Source organism: Chamaea fasciata, unplaced genomic scaffold, assembly GCF_029207755.1.
Source record: "Chamaea fasciata isolate MVZ Bird 193981 ecotype frontalis unplaced genomic scaffold, bChaFas1.0.hap1 SCAF_5, whole genome shotgun sequence".
Taxonomy (NCBI): domain Eukaryota; kingdom Metazoa; phylum Chordata; class Aves; order Passeriformes; family Sylviidae; genus Chamaea; species Chamaea fasciata.
Genome location: NW_027094090.1, coordinates 61,093,612 through 61,118,737, shown reverse-complemented (window position 1 = coordinate 61,118,737; position 25,126 = coordinate 61,093,612). Strand labels below are relative to the sequence as shown.

At 40.7% G+C, this 25,126-nt stretch overlaps 1 protein-coding gene across 2 annotated transcripts; it reads right to left on the bottom strand.

The window, feature by feature from the left end:
* Window positions 1-4,220: 4,220 nt before the first annotated feature.
* Window positions 4,221-23,200, bottom strand: CUNH12orf75 (chromosome unknown C12orf75 homolog). 2 transcript variants are annotated; one of them, XR_010720875.1, is made up of 7 exons: window positions 23,075-23,200; window positions 15,917-15,941; window positions 10,318-10,353; window positions 9,289-9,368; window positions 8,457-8,492; window positions 6,671-7,073; window positions 4,221-5,604 (listed from the first exon to the last, which is right to left on the bottom strand). XR_010720875.1 is itself a non-coding variant. In XM_066183959.1 (6 exons), the coding sequence occupies exons 1-6, from the start codon at window positions 23,115-23,117 to the stop codon at window positions 7,066-7,068; spliced, it is 228 nt and encodes a 75-aa protein (XP_066040056.1). In that variant the 5' UTR covers window positions 23,118-23,200; the 3' UTR covers window positions 5,990-7,065. The 2 variants fall into 2 exon arrangements, 1 of the variants encoding a protein (XP_066040056.1); XM_066183959.1 differs by lacking the exon at window positions 4,221-5,604 and having other exon boundaries at window positions 5,990-7,073.
* Between the last annotated feature and the right edge of the window lie 1,926 nt (window positions 23,201-25,126).

The window sequence follows — 25,126 nt, the reverse complement described above, 5'->3', positions numbered from 1 at the left end:
ATCTCTGCCTCTCACCATCCCACCAGCAAGTGGACTGAGGGCTCACAAGAAGCTGGGTGGGGACACACCAGGGACAGCTGACCCCCACTGACCTATGGGACATTCCATACCTGCATATAAAGCTCAGCATATAAAGCTGGGAAAAGAAGAACAAAGGGAAGGACTTTCAGAGTGATGGTGTTTGTCTTCCCAAGTCAATGTTACTCATGCCAGAGCCGTGCTTTCCTGGGGATTGCTGAATGCCTGCCTGCCCATGGGAAGTGGTGAATGAATTCCTTATTTGCTTTGGTTGTGTGTGAAGCTTTTGCTTTATCTCAATCCACAAGTTATCTCACTTTTCCAGTTTTCTCTCCCATCCCCCCAGGGAGGAGTGAGAGAGTGGCTGCATGAGCCTTAGTTGCTGGTTGGGCTAAACCAGGTCAAGTAGGTGTCATGCAGGAGCCAAGATGAGGTTTCAATATCCTCATGGATAATGAAGACTCAAACTGTGCCAGTACAAATCTCAAGATGACACAGTCATACATGCAGTAAATGCTCCTCCTGGAGAACGATCAGACAACACTGTCCCTGTTTCACCTGAAGCTGAGAAAGACAGCTGAGTAGTGAAATGTTCAAGATAAAATCTCCAGCAGGGCCTACTTGGAATGCTCAGGTTCGAGCCTAGCCCTTTGGAAAAACAGAGTCTGTGGCAGAGGTTTTTTATGCCAGAATTATAAAGAATTATATATTCTTGCAACAAACATGGAAGAAATATTTCTGCTGCAGATTATTTCAACCAACAAGAAAAAAAAAAAAAAAGAAGTTTGTTTTAATGAAAATACTTGAAAGGAGCAAGCATGAAATCTATTCTAATCTACACCAATTTGTTAAAGATTTGGATTCATTTCAAGTGTATGAACATATATGTTCCTACTACCAGTTATCTTTTTTCTTGTACCTCTGAATGAGAATTGTCTGTGATTGTTTGCAGGCAAGGAGAGGTAGACTGTTTATTCACTGGCTCCAGTGAGAATTTGGCTTCCTCTTGAAATTCAAGGAGAAAAATATAATGCTGCTTTTGAGAAAATATTATTATAAATCAAAACTTATTTTTCAAGCAGTGATCTTAAGGGTTCTTTTCACTGGAAATCTTGGGTTTCTCAAGAAGCAATGCTTACACAAGCAATGATGTCTTAATCAAAGGCTCTTTAACAGTGCTGTGTAAATTCTCCAACTATTATTCATCCTATTAAAATAATTTGGAATTTATAAAACCTCCGTCTCTCCTGGCTGGTTGTTTCCTTCTTAGAAATTAATTCCCTGCCAAAAACGGTTTGTTTCTATCTGATGATCTGAAGCAGTTCCTTGTAAAACCAAAAGAAATTATTTATTTATTTATATATTAAGTTAACTCACAATTTGAAAGAGAAAAAAGAAACAGGCAGCTGATTTCATGTAAGACTTCAAATATGAAGTACATTGTTTTAATAACCAAATACTTGGAGTTTGATCAAGTTGATATTATTTATACATTATGATCTATCTTCTAATTTTAGAGAAAGTCTATTGATTTCTCAAAAGCATGTGAGGCTCCTACAAACAAACCATGTAGTAGGAGTCCTTCCAAGGCTTCCTCACAGCAATATCCTTTGAGGAATGCAAACCTAGCTGTAGGTAAGGTAAATATTCACAGCTCTAGGTTACAGTCAGACTCCAGATATATATAACCATAAACATGATATTAGATGTAAGCCTGAAGGTGTTACCTCCCTGATTTTGTTCATTTATGTGTGTGGTTTTATGTTTGCACACTGCCAAGTAAAGTTTGATAGTGACACAGTGTGGACTCTCCAAAGTCTGAATACCTCCCTAACTGCAATGAAGTCTTGCATTTTCCAGCAGTCTGGTAGCCCCCACAAAACTGTTATTAAATACAACTCGCTTCTAATTAACTGTCATTCTGAATCACAACCTCAGCTTTTATGGAGATGAAGACATCCTGCAGACAAGACTGAGATTCAGCCAACACAAAAAGTGGGCAACAAAGGTGAAGTGTGGAATTTAGTATTTCACATTACTGCCATCTCCTGTAACATAGGAATCAAAGACCAGAAACAAAATTCTGTGAGTGGACAGATAATTCTAGAGTACCAATAAGGTGCTGTGACCCAAACTAATCACTTGCACAGTGATTCATTAGTTATATCATAAATCTAAAGTACATGGCATAACTAAACCAAAGATTAGGTTCTATCCCTACACTGTTTTTCAGATTAATATCTGGTTTCCTTTTTGCAGGTTCTGTAATCTACTCTTACACTACTCCTGTTAATTGTTTTTACAACTCAGGTATTGTCTCAGTCTGCATAGAAAGACATAAACTAAGGGAGCACCAACAGAAATTTTGAATGACAGCAGGATATTTATATATCCTGGTAACACCCAAAAGGACTTTTAAGGTGCATGGGCTCATTACACTGGACATTAGGCAAATAAAAATGAGACAAGTTATTTCCTTAAAGCTTTGCAGTCTCAGACATCTGAGGGTTGGAATGACCTGATAAGCCAACTCCCATTTCTCTTCAGTCTAAAACAATTTGTCAGTTGTCTACTTCTTGCTCTATTTTCTAGAGATTAGAATCACAGAGAAATGGAGCGGATACTTAATTAAGGTATTTCCTTTTAACATCATTTTCTCTTCCTAACCTCTTTCTACATCTGTCTTCACTGCATAATAATCCTCATTCTCCTATGTGTTTTCTCCTTTCTGGCACACAAAGCCCAGTTTTATCCAGGCTTCATTCTGTGGTATCTTTCTAATTCTTTTCTCAGTCTCAGTTAATGAGAGTTTCTCTGCACTTCAAAGAATGATCTCGTTCATGAGCTGAGTCCTATCTTCAGCTGTAAGTATTTTAATAGTGACCAGATCGTGAGCCGTACACAGAAGGTCCCACAATAGGAGTGACATATTTCTGCTGTCTGGAAATACTTCTATGTTTGAAAACCCCAGAGTTACAGCAAAACTTGTCAGAGCAGGTAAAATGAAATAGCTCCTATCATGATAAACTTAAGTTATGTGTTTGATTGTCTTTGAAACAAGGGTTGAGTCATTTAGCTCAGCCTCAAAAGATTTCCTGCAATACTGGAAAACCGTAGCTCTATGGAAAGTTTACAGAGTTGTTATTTTCTTCGTCTTGTTCTAAATACATCGCAAAACAAAAATACTCCCCAAATTCTCCTCCTTCAGCCTGTTTTCCACAAAGCCAATTCACCCAAAGCATTTAAATTGCTGTCAAGAGGAAGCAATGATGATGTACTGCAAAACACCCAGGGACTATAACCAGGTAAGAGCTTCTTTTAGTGGGCAGACACAACTGAGAAACTGTAGTAGCAGCCCGTAATAATTGTCACTTCTGATCACCATGGGAACCAAACAGAGGTCTACTTTGCAGAAAACAGATCAGCAGTGACTCACCGACTGCTTGGGAAGTATGATTATTGAGAATTGCTAGACTTGTGTGGGTGACAGGGAATAGTGATGCCATTTCAGCCATAGTTCCATACAGCAGAGTCTCCTCTGCCAGACATGCAGGATGAAAACAAGTAAATTAGTACTTTGTGTTCATTAGAGACAAATTTCACCTTTATGATTTTTTGCAGCTTCAGCCTAATGTGGACTCTGTGCTAGAAAAGGATTTCAATTCTAGTGAATGAAGTTCTAACTGAGCTTACACTGGCTTTTACCAGGTCTTCTGCAACTCTCTTAAGTGACAAGATTCAACCCTTGAACAACACAGAGGTTTAGAGTTGTGTGGCATATAAAAGACAGGCAGTATTTCTGTCTGGACTACCCAGAAACTGAGAAGTTGGGCCCTTGCAACAAAACTCCAGCTCCTGCATTAAGAAGAAAGCAAAATAAATGCACTGTCTCATTGGAATAATTCAAAAGAGAAGCTGTCTGGGTGAAATAGTTTGTATGAGACCAAAATTTGCAATACAAGATATTTTGAGTATTTTTCAGCTGGTCACAAAATGTAGTTTCAATCTTATGCTTTCCTACTCCAGAAATTTTCAAGATTCATGAATTCAAGCATACTACTTCTGGGCTGCCTAAAAATCTCAGATCAGAGATGTTGAGATTATAAAGCCCAAATCCACTCTTTGCTGAATTATTTTCACTGGCTCCTCAGCTCTGGCTGAAGAAACAGTAACCACTGCAAGGAAAATGGCATTACAGCCCCAACATTTAAATGTTTATTTTTCACAAATGGTAATTCAAGATGTTTTGACAAAACCAAAGTATATTCCTTAATAATAACTCTGTCATTCAATGGCTCCTTGTGTTCTGTTCTCAGTTCTTCCATTGAACCATCATTTGAGTGCCTAAATATTCTCCAAGGATGCCGTCACATGCACAGCTGGCAGCTGGCATATAGGGTTTCTTTTCTGTTCCTCCTCCTGACAGAAATATCCATAGATTGTAAGTTTTGAAAGAGCAGATACACTCATTTCTCCATGAAATGACGTGTGCTTTTATTAACAAAGGCTGCTCATCACAGAGGAATTTTCATGAGCAGAAAATCAGTTCCCTAAGTAGAATTTGGCCAGGACAGAATACAGCGTCCTGTCACACAGTTTCTAGATTCGTGGATCCTTGGGAAAACAAAGGACAAGTGTCTGCAAATTGAAGACAAGGGCATGACCCTAGCTTTTTAGTTTGATGGATACAGGCTAATGTAGCATAAATGAATGTATGTCTATTTTAGAGGTTCCAGTCTGTGATGCTGAGCATTTGTCAGTTGGTCAGTAAACTTTTGAGAATAAACGATGCAGAGGAACAAAAATATTAAGAAACCACTGTACCTCCTACACATTCAGAGGATGAAACATTAAAAGACCAATTCTGCAAAGTGCTCCAAGCTTCTCTGTAGCTCTGCACAGGAAAAACAAGCAATGATGTAAACCAAGGAAAGTACCCTTTACAACTGTCCCACCACCAGCTGCGAGGAGCTGTTCATCAGCAATCACCTCCTTGCTCCCTCACCCACACACGGGGCTTCAGATGTCAGTAGCAGAATAAGTGATGTTCGAGTTTAGCCCTGTCCACCTTTTTGATGATTCTTCCCAGCAACTGAAGGATAGGAGTGGATAAACAACCAGGTTGATTACTGGCATCTGCTGTTGGCTTTTTGAGAACAAGCTGAATGCTGATGTATCCTAGGATGACTGGTGCTTTTTCTGCTTTGGGAAAGACAATTGTGATCAGGTCAGGCATAGGCCTAATTGTTTTGTACTAAATAAACTTGTGCTATGCAAACCATTTTGGCCATTAGTGGAACATGTGAAGTGGAAACTATACCCTCATGCTATGGTAAGCAGGTAGGAGAGAAGCCTGCATGTTTATCACCCAGTGCTACTTGAGTCCTCACCAGACTGGCTTACAAGAACAAGACTCTGCAAATATAATCTACAGACTTTCATTCATACTGAGAGATATTTTAACACCACATCTTAAATCTTCAAACTTATTTCATCTTGGTTTGAGGTCGATGGTCAAGAATGAGATGCATGTATGTCTTCAGGAGCTGGAAGCCTGAAATCGTTGATAACCCAAGTAGCAGATTTCTAGAGAATAGCAATAAATAACGTCACAAATTATTAAAAGAGGACAACCAAGAAATATTTTTAAATATTTTTTTTTTTTGCAAGCCTCACATCAAACTACCACTATTTAAAAGTGAAAGCTGCAAGTTACTGGAAATCATAGTCATTAGTAGTTCATTGGTACTAACAGCTATCAGTGAAAAGGGCAGGAATTTCACGGTTCATGGCGACTTATTTCTTCATGTCCAAATTTCCTGGTTTGGGTTTTTTTCTTTTAATTTTAAAAATGGTCATTAATGTACAGCAATATATTAACATGATGCAGATTGGAGTTTTTTTGTTGATTATTTGATTATTTAAGGTGTATAGCACTTCAAGTCCCATTAAAAAGAGTTTGACTAAAGAATTATGCAAAAGGCTTTAATAATTTAAATACTCATTCAGCCATCTGTAAATGTACAATCTGTTTTATGTTCTATGTGAAACTTACAATTGATATTAACTTAACGAATTTTAAAACCTCAACAATTTGCTAAAGTAGTAATAACACTCATTCTGTTTCAATTTGCCATACTGGAGATGCTTACAGATGAGACAGGGATACAAAACTCAGTGATCAAAAATCCTCCACAGGTCAGGAGGATGCAGCACTGGAGTTTAGTCCCACTATCTCTGAAAATAGTATCATTTCCTCCTTATGCAAGGACATATTATTATTATTACGTGGAACAGAACACAAAATAGCTTAGTTTGTTAGTATTTTTTATACATAATGCTTTATAAAAGAGATATAGCTAAAGAAAAATATAAACAGACGTAAATAATACAGTGAAGTATATCGTTCTTATTTCAATCAATTTCCTCGCACAGTATCTTTTTACAAGGTGAAAATTAAATACTAATATTTGTCTCATGGTATAAAAGGGACAGTAATAATTATAAACAACCTTACAGTCTTATGCTTGTTTCATCCTATTCTTAAGATTTCACAGCAAAAATATTAAAATTTGCAATATTCCCCAAAAGATGCAAACTTGTCAAATATATTACTCTGAAGAATAGTAACAATTAATTTACAGGAACCTACCATAGAAACTATTGAATGGACAGTAGTGATGGTTTTCTATATAAAATCTATCAAAAATTGTTGGAGAAAATATATGATGCGTAGCTGATAGCTGATGGAATCTGCAATATGGCCACAGAGAAATAAGTTGCAGATCATCAAAGTTAGCTCTTGTGCAGAAACATCCACCATGAGTTCACTAGTTTCATCTTTCACTGGAGAACAGCAGGAGGTTCCCATAATGCAACTATCATAGGAAACTGATTCAACGCTGTACTTTAAGCTTTACCCGTAGTTGGAACTTGGAACAGTTTGGATTTTTTGGTGCTCTGATCTCTCTTGCTCTCTGGAAGGCTGTGTAAGTATCAAAATCTTCAGCACAACGACAGCTGTCTCCAAAGCACTGGCAACTGGTCTTAGTAGACTGTAAAAAAAAAAAAAAAAAAAAAAAAAAAAGGAACAGATTTAATAGACTGGGAAGGCAATAGTGGAAAAGCAATATAGGAAGATTTTGTACATAAACCAGAGAGCTAGGTCGTCACTAGAAGCTGAGAGGTTTGTAGTCCATGAACTGCAAACACATGCACATATACTTGTGGAGCTCAGAGGACCCTTTACAGATTTGGAGCTGCTCATCTGTGGAAGACTTGAGTCAGCAGCTAAGCTCTGATCTTGCATGAATGAAGGCAAAGCACACTTTTATAAATAGCAAAAAAATGTCAAGTGGTTGGTTCTATCCAGCCTCAGGCATACAACTAAGGCACCTAGACAAGGACCTAAGTAACTCAGACTCTGTTCATAAACCACAGATGGAAAGCTGCAACCCCAAGATGGTGCTTGAGCCTTGGTCTGGTCAAGGCTGCTGGTGTTTCTAGCTTGGACATCTCAGTCAAGTTACTGAAATTAGCTGTGAAGACCACCTGAAGTCGTTCCTGTTTAAGACTGCTCCTAGAAAAGTTCTGGAGCTTTAACCACTCATATAATACAGACACTTATTATACGTGTTCTGTTCTACAAGGCTTGCATCCAGCACCAGGACCAGTCAAAACTGTTTCTGGCTCTTCACCTAAATTAGGAAAGGGCTCTGCTTCTTATGGAAATTGTTGGCAGCTCAATAATTTTCAGTTCCCCACTGGATAAGTATCAAAACAGTTCCCTATCAAAATTTGTCAATGTTTATTTAGTTCAAGTACTGGATGGAAACTTCATTTGTTTTTATTTATTCTGCAGACATGAACTTCTAAAGGAATTTTTTTTAACTTAGTTAGTCAAAACTCTTCATTCAGGAATAGAGCCTATAAATCTTCAATGTCCTATTTTAGCTGGTGGAAAATGAAGCCCCCACAGACACTCTCACAGCAAGGGGAAAGCTCCCATACATTACTTAGTGGGTGACACACCTCAAGGTCCTTCCAAAAAAGGAGATTTTTTCTAACTGCAATATCCTCATTCCTGGAAAAATCTTTTTCTCTGCAGTTGCTGACCTAAGCACTGCTGATGTACCTCATCTCTCATGGGAGGCCTGAGTACCACTAAGGACACTTGATTTTTATTTGCTCCCAAATGAAGTAATACAGAGTTTCCTTGCTTCTCAATTTCCACCAAGAAGATGACTTTACTACTGTCTAATTTATATCTGCACCCACTGAGAACTGATCTCTGGTCCAGCCTTTAGAAGTTATGATGCAGCTGGAGATGTAACTTGGTGGCTCCCAAACCAACTTAGAGCATCACAGGGAGCATTGCTACCTTGTTCTGTTCAAGAAATACACGCCAAGCACATGACATTAATCAAAACATACTGTACCTTGGGCTGTTTGCATCTTGATGTCTTTATTTCCTTCTAATCTTAATTAAAAAACAAAAGACAAAGATAGTTAAAATCTTAAAAAAAAACCCAAACAAACAAAAAAAACAAACATGCAACTAAGTTAGTACTGTTCCAAAACCAGCTTTTATTTTGATTAAGAGTGTTACGTTTTTCATTTTCTTGTTTTGCAGCAAATTTTGGAAGCACCAGTCAGTGACTAAACTCTGTGCTGTACATATGTGACAGCAGCATTTTTTTTGTGTTAAATCAAAAGAATATTACATTATTTCATAATTATATGTTTATGACTTGTCAATCAAATACCTATAAATCTAATGCTCTTCCCACTGCTCAAAAATATAACATAGAAAAGAAACGGTTTCTGCTGTGTTTCATGTAAGAACAGAAATAAACCTGAAAGCAAGCTCTTGCTAACTGTTATTACTGGAATTCACCACAATGCAAGTAAATACCTTCAAAACTAAAAATAGCGCTGGGGGCCCTGCAAGTGCATCTATCACAGCCTCTTAGTCCTAAAAGGGGGTTTGTTTTCTTTCAGTTCACAGAGCACTCAGAGTGTGGAGCAGCTGTTCAGAAGACCATGTACCTACACTGTCAGCATCTCCTCCAGGATCCTTCTGCAAAAGCATGTTAAATTTTAAATAAATGCAAACAATCCCTTTGACAAGTATAAATAGCCCCACAGCCTTAAGAGGTTTCAAGGCTAGCCAGTCTGTCTGAAATAATTGATTTTTAAAGGACAGACATCCTACGAGATAAAGCGATCCCCAGAAAGCAGGAAAAAAAGCAACGCACAACCTGCCAGTACCTTTGGGTGCAGCCTTCGTCTGACTGGGAGCCATGGCAGCCGCGTCTGACGGCAGGCCCACGTACACCCCACCATAGTTCCTGGGGGAGAAACAATTACAGCCACGTCAGAGCTCAGCTGGGACACTTCTCCCTGTGAAAGGAGCTATTTTTTTCACTCAAGTTCCTGGTATTTATCACGAGATCCCCACTGTCTTGTGACACCTATAAACTGTAACAATAAACTCCACCTGCCCAGCTTCTTCTGAGTATATTGATCTGAGGACAGAGCTAACCTGACACTGATGTTTGACACTGGGACCACCAAACACCACGCTTCGAACAACGTGCACTTTGACCTCATTAATAAATGTGACCTGCCTGCCCCTGCTTAGGGTCACACTTAGAGAAAACTGTTAGTAGAAAGACGCAAAAGTGTCTCAGGTACTTTCATAGCCCAACCCTCTCCCCTCCATGGACTTGCAGAGGATACTTTCTGGCTCCAAAGAGCCTGTATGAAAAGCAGGCACAGATGAAGGGAGGTAAAAAACTTGCTCTGTAAAGCCTCTACTGTGCCTGGAGTTACTTGCAAGAGGCTCCCTTTACACTGCTCTGCCCTCAGGTACTGAATTAAATCACACCTCCTCCAGCTCCTGGGATTCTGAGCCAATTTCTAATTTGCTTGATGATAGACTCATACTTCCTTCAACTTCCAGCCCAGCAGAGATCTCCCACAAGTGCTAATGGCACCTTCTGTGGCGCTGCTGGTGTGAAAGCAGAGGCCACCAGCCTTATCGAGCACACCACCTACAGCTGTGAGATAATGTGCTCTTTTTGCCACAAAGTTCCCACCTCCCCAGCTCAATAACAGACTGGGTGGACTCATCAATACCTGACTCTGTGTGAGATTTCCTCCTCTCTTTTCGTTTCTCCTCTGCTTTGTTGGTGTTGGTGGGAGTTAGGAGGGGGGAAGGAAGGATGCGTAACTGGTGGCAGGACTCACTGCAGCCTATTGCAAAAAAAGCTGGCCCTGGTTGAGCAGAGCACCTACCTCCTTTTGTCATCATCTGATATGGATTCTTCTGCTCTGCAACATCAAAAGATAAAAAGCACGTTAGCAGATTGTTTCTTTCAGGTGCTCCATGACCATCTGGGTAAATTCAGAAGCAAGAGAAGAACTATTACTGACCCCAGTTTAATTCAGGACATCCACCATTCAACAAAGTACTCACACAAGTATAAAAAAAAGGGACAATTTTCCAAAGAATGTACAGAAGATATAAAGGATTGAGAAAAGACGCAGCTTACTTTTTATGACCCTCACCAGTGAGATCTGAAAGTAGATTTGGGAGCAGAAACAGGTAAATTAACACTCCTCCTGAGTGAGTCCCCACACTACTCCCCATGTAAAACAAACATTAAGGCTCTGCATGTAACAGGAACAAGCCTGGACTGCTATTCCCCCAAAAGAGGAAAGAAAAGGACTGGATATTTGTGCTGGCATGTGAGTGATGATGAAGAGAGAGAAAATTTCACAGCAGCTATTACAGAAGCCAGAAGCTGATACGGGGTCTCTCTATAAAATGAGGCACTGCAATTCATTAATTCAGTTGCTTGCAAACCAAATGCAGTTATTAATCCCGTATAGGTGGGCAATTACTTCTCCTTTAACTGTAGGGTAAAATCACAGGTCAGTCTGCACATCAACAGGGAGTCACTGAGGTTTGATTCCCCCCACTTATATACTGTCCAGCTGAACTGGAGCAGTGGGTAAAGTAACCAGCACTCATGTGAAGACAAATGTAATACAAAAAATATAAGGAATTCATTCTTGCTCCTTCAGAGTGCAAAGCCTGTGCTGCAGCCTCACTCTATGTCCTGACATCAGTCTTCAGACAAATCACTCACCTACCTTTGATTAAATATTTGGATTTTAAGCTCTGTTTCCACGGCTGGGTATGGATGGGGCAGCAGCTGCCCTTTAGCTTGGTCTGCAACCAATTTATTTATTCTAAAAGGTTGATGTGCCTACTGTTAAATCTTAGTGGCTCTATGCCCTTACAGGGCCCTGAAGTCAATGGGATTTTTGCCTGAAGAGCAGAGGGCTCATAGCAAGATATAGTCTTCAGTGCAAGAAAATGCCCTTAAACTTCCTGGGAGGGGAGCAAATGCCTTAAAAATACTGCTACAACCTGGAAATCTTCTGACATCTATCTTCTTTCTAAGGGTCAGAACATTACCAACTATCCTTTCTGCATCACCACAGTGAATAAGGGTACACCGGTTCTTTTAATAGTAGAGGCTTGGAGTAAATCTTATTATTCTGCAATTTTGCTAAATTATATTTAGGGCATGGCACTCCTTGTTGGCTGTCTTTGTCTATGCTTCTTACCACTCAAGAAAGACTGATCAATAAACTCCTCATTCCCTTACCTTCCTGCCATCCCTTCCTGGAGGAACTAGAGCCATTTCAGAAGGCAATTCTCATCTCCTGTGACCCCATCTAGTCACCTAAGCCATCTTACAGTCTTCACATACACAGCCAGAGAATGCAGAGACATTTTTTCCTGAGGACTGTGAAGCTGCTCTGTCCTAGTGTGGGCCAGTTTCTCCTGAAGAAAATGGAAAGCCTGTGTATATCAGTGGGTGGAAATGAGGATGTACTTTTAGGAAAAAAAAAATAAAATTCAACTTTAAGAAAGGGACTTTGGGTCCCAAAAGATCACAGTCATTTCTGTTGAACCAACTGAATGTGTCACAGGATTGATTTTCTCACGCAATTGGGAACATTTTCTATAATCCAGATTAACCATTGTCCAGAGAAGAGTCCTTTAAAAACACTGACAACTTCATGCACAGCTTGAAGCCTCTGAAATGGAGTTGTAAGAATAATAACCAATGTTTTCCAACAGGAAATTAATGTCAATTTTTTTTTTAACAAAGAAAAATATTCTAGTAGGAAACGGCCATTTTCTTCTGTTCCAGAAATGTTTTGTAATATGGCATCAGACCATTACTGTAATTCTCTCACCAAAACAAATTATCCAGGTCTATGATTAAGCAGATAAGAGGGTTTTTAAACATTTTGCTTTCTTCTTTTCCTTTTACTAGCTATAAATCAAAGTAGTAATTTTTCACTACCATTTTCTTCAAATGCATGACAGCAAAAATAATCTGGGATTGTACAGACAACAGCTCTTGGGCTGGGCAATGGCTGGGAGCAAGCTGTTGTAGCCCTGCCATAAAAGAGGAGGTGAACAGAGATAGGAGGAACATGGCAGTGTGAAAGGAAAATAAGAAAAATTTTCAATGGTGATGGCAATTAAGGAATAAGCCATTTTATTTGCCTTTCTGGGGGCTCAGGAAAGAATGCTGCCTCAGTTTATTTACTACACATATTCACACACCTCTTGCCTTCACACACAATGGCTCAAGACCCCCTTTTGAAAGGCGCCCACTAATTTTGCATGTTTAGTGTCACACTGAACCACTGAGCTGCTTCCGTGCCCAGGCTGGGTGAACACAGGTGGCTCCAGGAGCAGAGCTACAACAGCAACACCCAACCACGTGGGAGTGAGATTGGAGGGAAGCTCCTTTGGTTTCGGCAATGCTCGCATTGCCACATCTCCTGGGCTCACAGACATGGACACAGGAATCCAGCAGTCCTCCAGGGACATCAAGCTAGGATAGGCTTTTCTGCACCAGGAACAGACAGCAAAAGGAACTTAACAATCCAAGGTGCTTTGTGCTGAGCAGCTGCTGTGTGCCTGCCTCAGATGCTGTTGACATCTGCAGAGGAACCGAGAGCACGTCTTGCAGCAGGTAGCGTGGGCAGAGTCCTGGAGCCATTAGGCAGATTTAACAGCAAAACCACATAATGGCATTCTATTTTCAGCTGAATAAGTGTTTCTTTTGGTAAGGTTTTGTCTGTCCCAAGAGTCTTCCTGTCAGAAAGGAAGACTCTCATCCCAAGAGTCTTTCCAAAGTCAGAAAAACACACATTGTTCATCTGTCAGCTTTTACATCCATCAGTCCTATGTCCATTTGATGGTAAAAGAAGCTGCCATTTCTCACATATTTTAAATGTCAGATGACAGGCATTCACACTAATTCATTCCATCCACATTTTACTTCCCTCAGCTTTTATGGTTCTGTTTGTGTTGAGCATCACAGAGACTCTTTCTAGCTGTGCTCAGTAGTCCCACCAGAAATGATTCAGTGAACTTGGAACAAGTGACAGACAAGTACTCCTCAGATTCTTGGTGTTTCTTGGGAACAAAGGCCTTTCATTTGTATTTGATGCATTTCCTCTCAATATTTTGAAACAGGCTTGAACTGCTGTGTCCTTTCCTTCCTACTGTAACTAATCCTCCCCCACACTTAGCCATGCACTGAATACAGAAGGTGTTGCATTACTTTCTAGCATATCCTCTACTTCTCCTACAGCTAAGCTATTCCAATTAGCAGTGATGAATGTTTCTTTATTAGTGGCGCAGGAGCATGGGCTGAAGCTGGCTGACAGATTCTGGGTTGGAGCACAGAGGGCAGACACATTCCCAGAGTATGTCTCCTCGTCACCACGCAGCCCTCAGAGAGGAAGAGCCCTTTGCAGAGGAAGATCATATCATCATCTCTATCCTATTGGTAGAGAAACTCCAGGCCCAGAGGGCAAAGCAGCTTCCCTGCAGTCACCCAGGAGGGCTCACCCAGGACTCAGCCCTCTCCCCTTCCATCTGGCTGCTCACTCCAACAGGCACGGTGCTTCGGCAATGAGTCACAGTCAAGAAATGAGAAACCTCAAATAGAATAATCAGATTTGGTATCAAAAACCATGTAAGGATGGACAAACTTAAATGTGTTTCTGGATCAGAAGTGATATGACTGAAATTTGGCAGCAAAAAATTAAAAGGGTTATTTAAAGAGAAGATTTAGCTGATGAAAGTAAAAAGGTGTAAAAAGCTTCTGTGGATCTATAATATTAGTTAATATAAATTTGCTTTGTTCATTTCTATGAAATGAAAATAATTTTTCTGATATCTTACTTCCTTCTTAAAAATCTTCTGTTTAGAAGTTAGCCTGATAAGGGCTGCCATTCCTCCTTAGTAGATGTGTGTTTCTAACATCTGATGAGAAAGTTCAACCATGCTGTTACTCATATGGGTTGTTTGGCTGGCTCCACTACCCTTAATCTGAATGAGTAATAGCTCCAGGATTGACCCATTCGCTTTGTTGAAGATTGCACTAGTAATTATTTTTTTTTCTAAGTTATCTCGATACTATTTTGAAACACGGCAGATGAACTCACACTAATAAGTAGGATGCTCCCATTTTAACTCCTGCAGCCTGGTTCTATAAATGCTTACACACATATAAACACAGTTCTACACAACCCCATACCTTTAAGCACAGGAACATGCCTACAACATCTGTAATTTAACAGTGCATGCGATTTTGAAATTTAAAACTACTGATGAGCAAAAAGAAAGATGCAGTTCTAAATCAGTCCTTAAATCATCTAAATTGAACAATAAAAAAGGCCCTGATATAAATTAAACCAGTGGGTTTGTAAATACAGAAGTACTGAGGGCCGTGATGATGCAGGCTGCATCAAGAAGAGGTTGCCTTCTGTAATTTATTTATTGTCTGGCACTGCAAGCCCAGAAAACAGACTACAGAGGTAATGCAGATCTCGAGAGTATCTGTGGCAACAGAGTGGATCAGCCAAGTGACACCTGTTGTTAGTTCTCAGCTGTGCTCTGTAATAGCAAGGACAAGCCTGTTGTTAAGCTCTTCCCTCCACTTGTTTATCTTACTCAGCTGCCCTCATTCCTACACCAGGATTCCTCCATCTAATTAGAATAGTTATTCTAAGTGAAGTAAATAAAACAGAAGAATGTTCCTATTGCATAACAAAAATCTTTCCCAGGTCCCTCAGTCACAAATTCTAGCGGTAAATACATGAAATACGAGAAGCCAAGACCTCGGGAGGAGTTCTTTATGCTTTTCTTTGATAGATAAGTACATTTATGGCTGAATAAAGCTGTTCCTGTACATTCCTGTATCAGCAAATAAGAATAGTTCTAAAAAAGACTTTGCACATTTAGAGAAAAACAGGATGGGCAGGGCTACCTTCTGCTACCCTCTGTCAAACTAATAGATACTATCTTTAATGCAGAGAGTACCTAGAGAAGGTGGATACTTTAAAAAGGAAGTTGGACGGGTTAGTGCGTCTCATGCAAAGAGGGGTAATTTGTCTCAGTGGCTTTCTAAACCTCTCACTGGGCCTGGGGGAAATTTATGTGCTGCCTTCATACAATTACATGGCCTTTGGAAAAAGGTGCACTGGCACATGACAGGGAAAAGCAGTCTGATGTAACATAACCACCTCTGCTAGACAACTGTCTCAACAGAAGCAGAGAAAAGAAATCTCTGTTAGAGAAATAACAAGCAAAGAAATCTGTAGAAAAGTAAACAAGAGAAGGAGTTGTTTTGTGGAGATGAAAGCTGTCACTAAAGACAGTAAACATCTGGTTGTGTTGATTATATGTTAGGATCCAGATGAATCATGTATGACTAAATCAAGTATAAGGCTAGTAGGACTGAAAATATGTCCAGGGTTGTATGTTTAAAAGAGTAGAGTAAGTACTTACACATCTTTAGTAGTCCCTGTAGCACCTAGGAAAAAAAAAACCAACACAAAACATGTTTACCAGGTAATGGCATAATCCTCTAAACCAACCAACACTGCAGTGATTGTTTTTCTGTCTTTCTGTTCTAAACAACACAGAAATAGCAACAAAAATTTGCTACTGCAAGAGAACACATTTCTCATGATTGTTCAGATTGTTAATTTATCCTTAGTGATTATCCATACTATCCCTTAAATCTATCACATCTCAGCCAGACTCTCAGTGTGTGAAAATTATGCTGCTGTGGACCAGTGCCCAGGTGCAGTCACCCAAGATGGGAAAAACGTAAGAAAAAAATAATCTTCCTGAATTTTATATGCTTCCATTTGTTCAGTCCTCTGGTGGGTTTGTCTGCCACAAAGTTGGCACAACTAACCAGGCAGTTACTCCCAAATGCCTGATTATTCTGCCATTTGATGCAGTTGTAGAGCTGGCACCACGTGTGTGAAATGCTGCCTTGTTCTTCCTGCCAGATAAACAAAGTTTTATAAAACGACTAGACAGAACTAATATAAACATTGGGACATAACCCATCCAAAGCCCCAGACACCTAACGAGATCAGCCACCCCTTAATTCATCTTGCTATTTAAAAAAAAAACCAAAGAGACAAAAGCTACCACCTGGCAGCCTGGTATAAGCGACTGACTTTTTTGTTTTGGTGACTCAGATGTTTCTTGCTGGGAGACAAACATTTCCCTAAGTACAAACTCTTTCTTGTTCCTCCCAAGTTACTACTGTTATATTGCTCTTGCTAGTATATAATTCAGCCGAGTAACCAGTAAATTATCCTGTCTATTAATTACAGAAGTTAGGGCAGACATTAGAAAAACCTTTCACTTCTCCTTTCCTCTTAGTACTGAGCTGGAAAAGGTGATCTGAGCTCACTCTGAAGAGACTGAAGTAGCCAACTCCAGAGATTTTTTGAGTTTGGAGGTAGGTTGTGTTTTTTTCTCCCACGGTACTTCATTTTTTGGAAAACTTTTATTTCTTCTGCTGAAAAATATACATAAATAGCAAATACCTTTCATCTCCCTTCGATGTGTAAGAATCTGCCTTTTGCATTCTTATTTAAAACAAGAGGAAGAAATAGACCTGTGAGGCTTTCCAGCTCTGTCTGCCTGAACAGATTGCTTGAATGGCAGAAAACATCACCCTTTACAGCTAATTCCTGAACATAATGTCATTCCCACTTCCCATGACCTGACTATCCATGCTTTTCCCAGCAACAGCACAGACTAGACTCATGTGAGACTGTACACATTAGTCTTGCTTTCAGAATCAGCAAAATCTGACTATGGCTACATGCATCAGCAGAAAGCCTTAAGTAAGTTGGAGGGAATATCTCTAGTCACAATAAACTCAGGCCCTTGCTTTAAAACTTTACTCCACCAGGCAGCTTTCTGAGACTTTTTGGCTTTGCAGGCACATCTGTGAAGCACTACATGTAAACCTCTCAAACTACTTGTGTCCAGGTGGAAGGCTGGCATTGCTGTGTAAGCTCAATCTCTGCCAATGTAGGGAGAGATTTTCTGCTACCAAGGTTAGTTCATCTAGAGTCAGCTCAGGAATGAGCCTTCAGGGCACCTCCTTGTACACCTAGGCGGTGCTCAGGCATCAGCAACATTTCAGAGAACATGTGTTTTGAAAAGCCTAGCTGGAGCTAGCAGGATTTTAAATTTTTTCCAGAAGAAACTATTCCTTTGCTGTGTCTGTTCTGCATGAGGGCCATAACTTTCTTATTTTTAGTCTAAACTCTCTGCAATCAAAACCAGTATCTCTAAAAAGGTTCATGGCCCTTTTTGAGGCCTTTGCTAAGAATTTTCCGAGCCTAAGCACCTTGGATGCCCATCTGAAAAAATGTGTCCTCCTTGCAGAAAGTACAGCAATGGTACAGTGTTTAATACACAAATTGAAACCACAAGCCGAGTGAGAATTGTGTGCCTGCAGTACTGCTACACTCCCCAGAGGTGATACTCAAGTGGTATGATACAAGAAGTCAAGTCAATCACTGGGTGCGCTTCAGTGCCATATCCATGTTCAGTGCCATGCCTGACTTCAATGCCTTATGTTACAAATACATTCTCACTCTGGAGACAGGAGATGTCACTCAGACCCATCAGCCTGGGCTTTGTGTAGAGCTATACAAACCAGTGTTTGGAAATATGTCACTAATGTTCACACATGGCAGCACTTCTTTTCTTGGAATATTAGCAAGGGTACCACTCCTGAAAAATCACTGCAGTGTTTTGATATATATTTCACAAAAAAAAACCTTTGAGAACTGAGTATGATAAAAAAAAATTCACTTTTTAAGAGATCAGTTTTTTTCATAATAAATTTAAAAATACATATAAAAAGAAATACATTGTTTTCTACTTTTTTTATAAGCACAGCAAACCAGTTTATCCTCACTTTCATTGATGGGATTCCATTAATGAAAGTGGGGTTATTTCTAATTTTCACTAGCAAAAGTGAAACAAGTGTTTGGTCCAAATTCACGCAAGTACCACTAAGGTACCTGATGATAAATCTGAGAGTGTTTCCAGTTAACAAAGGAGTTTTCTTCCTGTAAGAGTTCTGAGCTCACAAATGAACATCATTTTAGCTACTGTGCTATAAAAAAATCTCTGGGTAAAAACTTGAAGGTTTTGTTCATTAGGGAGCCGGAACACTCCTTACACATAGATATTATTTCTCAAGGAACCAAAAAATCTCAGTTTATACAGATGTGTTTATTTGTAAAGTCCAATCCATTCACCCTCACACTGTTACTTCACTGACATATTTGTCTAACTCTTGCATGTTTAGTGAGCAACACAATTTTATTGCTACTCACATTCCTTCTGCCAGAAGTTCAGCCAAAGAATCTTGTTTACTACCAATCTACAAACACTCTACAACTCATTCCATAGCAGCAAGGCTTAGTGTGCTCATAGATATGATGATTTCCATAAGTGACTTGAGAAAAGGCTTATATATATAAAGCTTGTCCATTTTTTCCCCACTATAAGAGTTTGGCCTAAAAAAAGGCAACACTTGACCCTACAAACCTTGTCTTGATAGGCTCTTGTTCACTTGGTTTCTCAAACCTAACCTCAGCAAGAGATGGAAGAGTAGCTACGAAGCCACATCCATAAAAAATAGGCAAGACTGAATTGTCCTGAATGACCTCTTTGCTCACACCATTTACACAGCAGGACCACGGGTGCATTTGGGCATTTTAGAGCTGCAGAAGGGGAAGAAAGAGTACGGCCTGCAAATAAACGTCGCCCATTCGGCCACACATTGCTCTGAGCCCCAGTGATTACAGAAGAAAAACATTCTGTATGGAGCAGTGGATCTGTGATCCCTCAAAAAAACCCCACAGCATTTGAACAATCACAAATCAAATAGAAGGAGAATTTATCCCAAAGCATCTTCCATTAGGTGAGAAGAGGTTTAGCTCTTGACAACACTGTGGGATTTCAGTAAATGCGGGCCTAGTGTGAAAGATGGTTGAGAGACATTGATAGCCACAAAGGATATTCCTCTGTGCTGAGAAATACATCATGAGTGAAGGTGAGAGGCAAAGGCTTCAGAAAAACATAAAAAGCATGAGAGGCAACCACTCATGTGAATAAAATGGATAAAAAAAATGCCAGGACCTGACTTTTGAGCAGATTATAGAAAATTTTCCTAATATTTTTCAATGAACAATGCCTTGCCCATTTTCTTGCATATCAAATTTTTACAAAAAGCAAATAAAGCCCCTCCAAATTACACACACATACATGCAAACTGTTAAGAAAGTTTTTTCTACTGCAGGCTTCTTTCTGATGTGCTCCAACAGTCAGCAATAAGGAGGCACATTCTAACATCAATGAATTTATTCTATTTATACCCCATTGTAACTGAGGACAGAATATTATCAATTTGTTTCACACTGATTATTTCTTCAGCTCATCAGGTAGGAGTTCTGTACACAGATTTGACCCAATAAATAGAATGGCACGATGACTTCCTGGGCATTGGACCAAACTTGAAGTTAATAAAACTGTTAAAACATGGTGAAAGTTCTCCTACATCATAACTTGACTGTATTTGAAGCTTTCCACAGACTAACAGCTTCTCTATAAATTTAAACTAAGGCTAGACTGACAGCCCCCAAAGAGTACCGTAATTTAAGATGCTGTCATTGCTTCTACAATAGATACGGAAAGGAGGAGGCAGTTCAAAATTTTTAGGGAAGAATAATTAGAATGAAGGGAAATGCCTTAACTCGGTAAAAAAGAAAAGGAAATTAATGCATATTTTTAAAAGACAAAAAAAAAAAAAAAAAGAAGAGAGAAGAGCTATTTTTAAGCTTCTAAAACTCCAGGAAATAACATGAAAGAAGGATATGTAAAATGAGACAACAAAACATAAGGAAAACAGCAAGCTGATAAATAAAAAATAACTATAAAATAATAAATATAAATTAATAAATATAAATTAATACATAAAATAGCTAGGTAGTTTAAGATGGATGTATATACAGCAGTTTACTTGGATAACTGAAGTTGCCATTTCTCAACTGAAGAGTTTTTTGCCACTTTTTGATACCCTGGAAAGAACATTTGAATGCTGTGAGTTATATTGGTGTTCTGGAGTACTGCACCACAGACTGAAATGTTATTCTAGATCACATCTATTTGTTTAGATCTCACAGACCATAGAGCTGAAAGCTCTGATGTCATTCTAGCCATGCAACAGAAGATAATATCATTAGCTGAACTATCACCATATATACATCTGCTTAGGAAAAATCAAATTAGGCTACAATAGAAATTTTACCAGAGTAAGAAAATGGGGATTGGCGTAACACATCTAATGTGTTCCGTGAAGTTTGCTACAATATTATACTTAGTCATACAATATGACAGAGAGTGTTACAGGTTAATTACATGTTATGTACCTCTAGCTTTGACATTACTTATTACAGAATAGTCATAACTTTGGCATTAAAAATGTAGTCATGCTGTGCACACCAGAAAATTTATTTGTATTTACACAGTCTTCACATCTTTTGGTAAAATCATGAGTTGCATTTTCCTTAAACGCTTGAGGATTCAGAATAAAAACCTTCTCCTTCCCTTCATAAAATAATTTTACTTTTATTAGACACACTTTGTAAGGAATGTTAAATGAAGTAAATAAATAGTAGACATCTGACGTCTTACTTTATTACCAGCTGTTTGTTATTTTAAGACCATAGACTGCACAGAGTAATTCCTGACTGACAGTGGTGAAAGTGAGAAGAGAACTGGACCTTTCAGATCTGCATTGGATTTGGAGAGCTCTATCAGTGCACAGTAATAATCCCATTATACTAATGATGTGTTTTACGTGGCACTGTTGGTTTTTATCTGCAGTAAGCCCTTGGAGATCTGTGGACTATTTCTAAAGAGCATGCAAAAGTTTACCAAAAAATGAAAGTTCGAATATTTTACATGTAACGTATAAGTAAGTTTAACTATCAAAGGGGTCAGACTGTCAGTGAAAATACCTTACGTATCTACAAGCCAAAACCTATTGAAGACAACTACCTCTAATGCAACAGGACACATTTAAACAAACTTTGAGTTCAAAATAATACTGCTGTCAGAGTTAGTCTATTTGACATTTACCCATTTGTACCCTGGTACAAGTTCCACAGGGCAGCCAGATCAACATTAACTTAGAAACTACCACAAATGGACTAATAATCAACTCAACATTCTCATCTGAACTTCTCTGAAGCTTGCACTGGTGCTTTTACCCAGCAAACAGAAATGGGATGTGAACAAGCATCACCCCAGCGGTATGAAGCTAGACTGGTCATATACAGAAAGAACATCCAGTCACAGCAATGTGGGAATCAACTAAAGGGAGAGAATTCATGTGTGCAACAGGACAGCTCTAATAAGAGCACTGAATGTTCAAACAAAATTCACACAGTGCATCCTTTATGAATGAGAGAGGCCTCTGATAGATAGATAGATGTAGTATCTAAAACCTAACTTACAATCATTTAACAGAAACAGAGTAGGGAATGGCAGAATCACATTCTCCTCTGAGTGTGAAGTGCAGAGTTGAACAGGTAAACCAGCAACACTCCCCACAAGCACACACACATATGGACACCATAGAGAAGGCAGCATCACTCACACTCACTGGCAGGACCAAGTCAGGACTAGCACCACCCAGGGCGCCACTGAAGCTCTGGTTAAATCAAGTCAAAACAGTAAGAGATGGGGACGCAATAATTCTAAGTGGTCCAACCATTATTTTACTGTGTATTTTCAAGAGCTGAAAGCTCACAAGTGCATCTGAAAGGCTTGATACTTCCAGAAGTACTGGAACAGGTGGCAATGTTTGCCAAGTGCAGCTAGGATGAAAAATGATTGAGAAATGCTCATATTATAATTACAGGGTGAAGGTCTACTTATCAGTTTCCATGTACTTTCCTATTCTGCGGGGGCAGGAGGGAGGAAGAGCACAACAGCACCATCTTCCCAGATCTTATCTCTTTTGAAAATAGCAATGAACAAATAAGGGAGCCAGCTGGACGCACCAACCAGCAGTACACATTAACATGCATGAAACCTCAACCATGGAATATGCTCCAACTTCTCCAACAAGCAAAAGGAGAAGATGTGGCACAAATTCATTTCAGAAGTGGCATTCGTGGCCTTATAGGGAAGCGAAGAGGATGGGGCTGACACTCCCGGCGTGATCCTTACGTCCAGCTCCCGGCCTGGGCTCGCCGTGCCTTGGGCAGCTCCTGTCGGAGGTGGTGATTCTGGCGACAACCGGGCACCAGAGAGCCGCTTGTGCCCGCGGCAGGCCACATCACCCTCTCTTCCCCTGAGCAAGAGGATCAGCCTCGGGAAAGGAAGATGCTCTTGCAAGAGGGCGGGCGGCGATTCCCGCGGCTCGGACGGGCATCCCCCGAGCCGGGGGCTGTATCCGCGCCAGGTGCGGGTGCGTGCCCGCCGCCGCCGCCGCCCCCCGCCCCGCCGTCCCCGCAGGGCCGCCCAGCACGGTGGGGATGCTCGCCCACCCCAGGCCACCCCAGCCCACCCCAGCCCAGCCCTGCCCTGCCCTGCCCGCCGCCCTACCTCGCCCGCCCGCGCCGCCGGCCGTGGAGTTGCCGCAGCCCATGGGCGCTGCCCTGGCCGGCGCTGCGCCCGCCGGTGCGGTGCGGTCACGGGAGACAGCCGGCGGCGGGCGGAGCCGGGTGGGAGATAAAGCCGCGGGGACCCCTCCTCCTCCTCTTCCTCCTCCTCCTCCTCCTCCTCTCCCCACCCATCGCCCGGGAAACCGCCGGCCCCGAGCGCCGCCGCCCGGCCCCGGCCCCGGCCCCTCACCGCACCCCATGTTCGCCCCAAGGAGAGGCACACCCCGCCTCCCGGGCTGTCCCCTCGTCCGGACGGGCTGTCGTCCCGACGGGCTGGAGCTGCTAAGCCGGAGATACGGCTCAGCCCAGGCTCAAGCTGCAGGACTTGGAGCGACCTCCATCTGCAGGCAACAAGCCCAGAGTCTCCTCGGGCAGTGGAGATGCTCCTTGGCCCACGAGCTTCACGGGAGCTTTGAGACACCCTCATTCGCCAAGGGGAACATCGGTGTAACCACAGGACCGGGCTGCAAACCCTATATCTGCTATCAATAACACCCTGTTCACTAATTCAAGCAAATCTTTATGATTTGTTTGGGTATTTCTCTTCTTATAAGAAACATGATGGTGAACCTGAAGACCCATTGAGTTGAGAAGAGCTACAGATTCACTTTCCCTAAGTAATATCAGCAGCACTGAGAAACATGAAAGATAAGTTTACAAATTCTTCAAGCAACCATTTTCACTAAACATTTGTATCATTTACCAAAAAGAATTTGCATTTCTGTTAACCCGAACCTGTCTACCGCACAGAGAAGTAAAATACTTTAAAACCTTGATGGCTTGGTTACTCAGCTTCCTTCCTCAAATGACCAGGATGCTGAAATCCAATGGATATATCTAGATACAACTGCAAATACTCTAGATAGATAGATAGATAGATACTACTGCTACAGCAAATTTGTTTAAGGGCTCAGAAGGATGTTTTAGGAGTGTCATAGAAACACCAGTATGAGCATCACATACGCATATGACTGATAATTGTCTGCAACAAAAGGACCAGATCATGTTGCTGCCTGATCTTGCTGTTTGTTCAGAGAAGGGGGGGGGGGAGGGAAAGACATCACAATTTTCTTACAGGTTTCCCAAGAAATACACATTAAAACAAAGCAGCTCTATAAGCAGCAGAGACAATAACATCCAGTGTCCTATGGGTTTTTGCCCTAGGGAGGAACACCGACATGGGCTCACTGATGTCGACCTCAGGACAGGGTCTGAGATCTCCCTCCTCTGACTGGCTGCCTATTTTCACATCAACTCCAGAAAGTCAGGATTTTCAGGGTGTTTGTCCATACCTTCCCAACAAATTGCCTGAACATGAACAATCAGCTCAAAATTTAATAGGACAGGGCTAATGGGCACATAGGTATGACCACACAGTTCCTTCACCATCAGCAGCCCAACAGCAGACAGACAGTGCAAATGTGTGCATTTTTCTTCAGGAAAAAAAAAAAAAACCAACCTCACAAATGTTCAAAACTACCTCTTTTTGATGGCCAGTTTTCTGAAATTCACGCATCAAAAAATAAACCCTCGGGCCTAGCTTTCACCACCAAGCATCAGCCCAAAGCAAATTTTTAATGGTAGAGTTAAGAAGGAAGAAAAGGGTGCTCTGAAAGCAATGGTGAAAGACATGCTCCTTAAGGCCCCTTGTGGTTTTCTAATATAAAAACAAACAAACAAAAATAATCCCAGCAACCCACACTGACCACAGGCTTGGCACATTTTGAAGTATCTATGAACATGTTTTTAATGTGCACTTTGCTTTGGAGGAAGAGGTTGTGATGAGTACAGAAACCAAGTCATGTCCTCACATATTAGAAGAGGCAGCTGGGAGGCAAAAAATCCCTGGAGGTGTCTTTACACCAAGCCGTTGCCCAGGCCACAAGGAGAAGATCTGAGGCTGGTTCAGAAACCTGCAGTGGTATTAAGGATGAGAGAAAGGTGATGTAACTTCTAAGTGCTCTCATTCCTTCTACAAATTCAGTGTACCACT